This window comes from Nannobrachium achirus, assembly GCF_963921795.1.
Source record: "Nannobrachium achirus genome assembly, chromosome: 8".
Classification (NCBI taxonomy): Eukaryota; Metazoa; Chordata; class Actinopteri; order Myctophiformes; family Myctophidae; genus Nannobrachium; species Nannobrachium achirus.
The window spans coordinates 3,944,356-3,950,088 of NC_137817.1; the positions used below are offsets into that span (position 1 = coordinate 3,944,356).

The 5,733-nt window shown below is 41.7% G+C and overlaps 1 protein-coding gene across 1 annotated transcript in view; it reads right to left on the reverse strand.

The window, feature by feature from the left end:
* Window positions 1–284: 284 nt before the first annotated feature.
* The window catches only part of abcc5 (ATP-binding cassette, sub-family C (CFTR/MRP), member 5), a gene marked incomplete at both ends in the record, with an annotated part of 61,533 nt that continues 56,084 nt past the window's right edge, over window positions 285–5,733 (reverse strand). Inside the window, 3 exon segments of the mRNA XM_080731145.1 lie at window positions 285–386; window positions 833–997; window positions 4,745–4,858. Of these exon segments, the coding sequence (XP_080587271.1) occupies window positions 285–386; window positions 833–997; window positions 4,745–4,858 (381 nt within the window).

The window sequence follows — 5,733 nt, forward strand, 5'->3', positions numbered from 1 at the left end:
GATATATCCATCTTTTAGTCCAACTCGTGGTGACTGGCAAGACTACACTCCTCTAGCATTTAAACAGGGATTGGGGAAACAAACGGCGAACCAAAACAAAGCGACGCCAACTTCTTCAGCTTGTTTCCAGTTCAGGCCACACCTACACCGGATCAAACGACCCGGTGTAAACAAATGCCAGGTTTTCTCCGAGGTGGAGAGACTGGTGATTCTCCTTTCCTCCTCATCCTCTGACAGATCTCCTCTCCTCTTCATCCTCTGACAGATCTCCTCTCCTCTCCTCTTCATCCTCTGACAGATATCTTGTTCTCCACAGCAGTCAGCATGGCACACAACCTGGAGTTCTCATTGGCCAGCAGCTTAGCGGGCTCGTCAAACTCCACCACCTATCAGCCAATCAGACCAGGAGACAGGAAAATACATTTAAAAGAAACGTAACGCAATTTGGTCTCTGTGCGAGCATGTGTGTGTGTGTGTGTGTGTGTGTGTGTGTGTGTGTGTGTGTGTGTGTGTGTGTGTGTGTGTGTGTGTGTGTGTCATTTTAGAAGTATTAAAAAGTCCTTAAATTGTCACTTTAGAAATGTGCATATACCATCTATACACTTTCTGTTGATTTGTTTACTGTTTTGTGAGAGAACAATGCACATTAACTTAATCATCTGTGGACCCCCAAAAAATAATGTGGGGACCCCCCCAGGGGTCCCGACCCACAGGTTCAGAACCACTGCCTTTGACTGTACCACCTGTAGGGTGAACATGCTTGTTGATAGCATTCAACCAATCAAAAAAGGGGAATTGAACTTGTGAAACAGTGTGTTTCCAGCACCCTGACCTGTCCCTGACTGAGGACGATGATCCTGTCTGAGTTGAGCACGGTGTGGAGGCGGTGGGCGATGGTCAGAGTGGTGACGTCCTCGAACGAGGTCCTGATGGTCTCCTGGATCAGAGCGTCCGTCTCTGCGTCCATCGCTGCCGTGGCCTCGTCAACGATCAGAACCTGGGAGGAATCGTTACAATTAGGGCTGGGCGATTTATCGATTTTTAATCGAAATCAGTTTTTCTTTGTTTGGAAGATACAAAAAAAAAAGAAATTGTTAAATGGATTTTCACTAAATTAGGGTAAGTCTGGTACGGATGTCGCTCATTAGAGCTCTGCACGGGGCAAAAAGTCCACATAACTGCCCGGTCCTCCTATAGCACCTCCTAAAGGCTACAATAAGCACCAGTTAATGTTATTTCTCTCTGAGGTGCCCTTTCTTTTATTCCCAATAGAAAAAAAATTGTTTGCATTTTTTTAAATGAAAACATCTTTGAAACAATGTACAGTATTCTTTTTACCAAATCTAAATCGAAAATGTACTTAAAAAATGAATCAGGATTTTATTTTTAGGCCAAATCATGACAGTCGTTACTGGAGTGCAGTGATGCAAACGCTGTCAACAACCAATAGTTATGCTCTCTGGAGCTTAAAGGGGAAGACCACCCATTTTCAATATTGAACTATGTCATTAATATACCTTAGAGGAGTTGTGTGTAAATAGAAAAAAAGTTCCCCCTCTTCTGTGTTGCCTAGAACTGGAGGATTGATTTTGGGGTTTGTATTGTAAAGTACAATGTGTGATGTCATCAAGTTGTACTTTACAATACAAACCCCAAAATCAATCCTCCAGTTCTGGGCAACACAGAAGGGGGGGAACTTTTTTTCTATTTACACACAACTCCTCTAAGGTATATTAATGACATAGTTCAATAATGAAAATGGGTGGGCTTCCCCTTTAAGCAGGAAAGTAAACCTCACCGTAGGCGATAAGCGCTCCATCTCTCCCCTTATCTCAGACTCTGTGTGTGTGTGTGTGTGTGTGTGTGTGTGTGTGTGTGTGTGTGTGTGTGTGTGTGTGTGTGTGTGTGTGTGTGTGCTCACATGCGAGCGTGAAGGGCTAGTCACAATTATTACATAATCGTCTAATCGTGATTATTTGACATTATCGCAATAGACCGTTTGTCAGCCTTCTGATTGGTCCCTGAGACTCCCTGACTGGCCAACCAGAAAAAAACATTCACTTTTTGCTATCGGGGGTGGAGTTTGTGCAGTGGAGAATGTTGTTTCAGGCTTTCAAAAACTGTCCGCAGTGCGCGACACGGAGATCGGCCGGTACGGTGATAGCGACGGCAAGCGTCAAGCGATCTCGCTCATCATAACGAATAAGCTTCAACAAACTAGTTCACATGTACCTTATCAATGGTCTAAGAGTCACGATTGGGTACATATAATTTAAATGGGCAGAATTACGAAAAGCCAGCCTATTATGTGAGGAGAAACATTCTCTCTGTCCTCTTCCTAGTACCCAAGATGCAATGCGCTTCTCTTTCTATCTCTGATCCAGAGGATTAAACTAATTAAAACATGTATTTTTCGGGGGAAAACTACTGTTTTGCTATGTAATTACTGTACCTTTTTCTTCCCTTTTTATTAATATCACGTAGATGTGTTTTTTGTGGTACTTTATATAGCTGTAATGAGGCTATGAAGGGGAAAAAAATCCCATCCACTTCCACTATAAAAGAATCTGCAAAGAGGATTCTGTCCCACTGGGATTAAACAAATTAAAACATATATTTTCGGGTAAACCCCCTGTTTTGCAATGTAACTACTGTACCTTTGTCTTCCCTTTTTATTAATATCACCTAGGTGTTTTTCCTTTGGTACTTTATATAGCTGTAATGAGGCTATGAAGGGAAAAAAAATCCCATCCACTTCCACTATAAAAACAATCTGCCCAGGGTTAATGTCCCATCATAGTAACAGGGCAGAATGGGGCGGGATTTACAAAAGGGTTTATTATTTAGTCATAATCGTGAATGTTGAAAAATGTCCGAAATAGTGGAAATAGCAGATCTACAAGCTCACAACGCATCGCATCGCGTTATTCCACTATCCACTATTCCACTATCAAAGTTATTTATTTAAGTAGTAAGTTGTCAAATATGTCAGTAATTTCTTTGTATATTTAGGGTATGTGTCATATTTACCATGTACAACTTCAAAGCCTAAAAGCCAAACAGAAATGTAATTGTCAACGACAAAAACACAATTAAATCGTTAATCGCCAATTATCTGAGTGACAATTAATCGTCATGTAAAATGTCATATCGTGACAGCCCTATGAAGGGGGATGTGTTCTATGCACACATCCACAGCAGTTCACTTCATATTTACAATAAACTGAATATACAGTAGCACTATGGAATGGTTGGGTTGATATTATATACGTTGCATGTATTCAATATCTATACTATAATTTTGCGAATGTCTGAGTGAGTGAGTGTCTGTCTGTCACAGCGTTTCTCCTCAGTGGCTGGAGCAATTGATCTGAAATCGCATCACCATAAGCATATGAACACACCTGACATAACTGTGAAGCCTGTTTGTCACTTTCACAAATCGTATGCTGTATATTAGCATTTTTATGGTGTATCTACTATCTATTCTGCATCTAGCATGAGGCACATCTATTCTGCATCTAGCTTGAGGCAAAATGTTTAACCAGCTCTGTGTGTGTGTGTGTGTGTGTGTGTGTGTGCGCAGGCAGGCGGGTGTGTGTGCAGGCGGGTGGGCGGGCGGGCGGGCTGGGGGGGGGGGGGGGACAGTATCTCTGTAGCCATTAAACGAAACGGGTTTCTTACATTGATGCTCCTACATCATGCAAGCACCAGTTAAAGTTACTTTCCATCCCTCATATACTGTGTGCACAGTGCACATCCCATAACCCACACACTGCACATCATTTTGGAGCTCATATCTTTGAACGGGTAAGGGCTAGTAGATATAATACATAGATCTACTGTACAGACACATACATCTTCAGCATGTTGTGGTGCAACATGCAGAAGACATAGGGTAATTGTCATACAGTAGTCTTGACAAAACTTGTGACAAATTATCTTTGCCTAACCACAACTACGGTAACTGTTGTGAGCTTGTAGATTGGCTATTTCTACTATAAACTTTCTTTTTAGAGTATAAAGTTGTCAAAGACAAAAACACAATTAAATCGTTAATCACAATTATTTGAATAACAATTAATCGTCATGTAAAATGTCATATTCGTGACAGCCCTACTAACCATAACATGAGCTACCTGCGCTGCAGGTTAAAGATCCTCCTACCAGACAATTGGACTCGAGTCATGATGACTCGACTTGACTCAGACTCGAGTCGCAAATTTGACGACTTGCGACTTGACTCGGACATAAGGGCAAAAACTTGAGACTCGACTTGACTTGGAAGACAATGACTCCCGATTCGACTCGACTTGAGACACGCTGACTCGGACGACTTGCCGCTACGCCACTCACCAAAGCAGTCGTGAACGCCACGCTAGGTTCACACTTTTATTGATTGATTGAGCCAAACACTATGATCAGATCAGTATTTTTTTACATTTACTTTAGGAAGAAAGGTTTCGCTCTTCAAGATATAAACCTGAGATATAACCTGTGACTCGACTTGAAAAGCTTGTGACTTGACTCGACTTGACAACCTTGTGACTCGACTCGACGCGACTTGACTCGACGCGACTTGACTCGACGCGACTTGACATGACAACCTTGTGACTCGACTCGACGCGACTTGACAACCTTGTGACTCGACTCGACTTGAGACTTGCTTGAGACTTGGACCAAATGACTTGCGACTCGCTTGGGACTCGGATCAGAGGGACTTGTACAATTGTCTGCCTCCTACCTTGCACTGTCTGAGCAGAGTTCTGGCCACACACAGCAGCTGTCTCTCTCCTACAGAGAAGTTCTCTCCATTCAGCACCACCGTGGAGTCCAGCTTCAGAGGCAGCTGAGACACCTGGGACAAGAGGACAGGAGACATGACATAAGGACACCAGGATAATAATAATATTAATAATACTTTATTTGTATAGCACATTTCATGACATGAAATGCAGCTCAAAGTGCTTTACAGAGCAGAAAATGAAGCACTTGTGTGCTTAACAGAAAAAAATACACATGATTACAATAACAAAGCAGAAAAATAAAAACATAAAACATTGAGGAACAATTTCAGAACAGTGCGGACGTCAATAGCAGCACAGGGATTTAAAAATTCAGCAAAAAGCAAGAGTAAAGAAATAGGTCTTGAGCTGTGCTTTAAAGCTGTCCACAGAGGCTGCCTGTTTTAGGTGTAGTGGGAGTTTATTCCAAGCTGTCAGTCCGTAGAAGCAGAAAGCTGCTTCACCATATTTTTTTATATGTCATTGTAGGTACATCGAGTAGGTCTGCACTAGAAGACCAGAGTGGGCGGGTTGGAACGTATCTATGCAGGCAGTCATAGAGATACGAAGGTGCCAGACCATTTAGAGCTTTATAAACAAGTAAAATAATTTTAAAATCAATCCTAAAAACAACCGGGAGGATAGGATACATGCCATAAGGACATCAGGACAGGAGACATGGCATAAGAACACCAGGATAGAGACATGCCATAAAGACAGGTAATAGGACAAAGGATAGGAGATAACATAAGATGGGTAGAGGATAGAAAAGATCAATATGTACAATTTAATATGGACAATTTAAGCTGCTTTTAAATCTCCCTACCTGGCTATGTAATACATACACATTTTCTGTTGTGGTTTTATTTTGTTGTTTCTGTGTTTTATATTTGTAATTGTCTTAACTCATTCAGTGCCAGCGATTAAACGATTATTTAATCACCTGTAC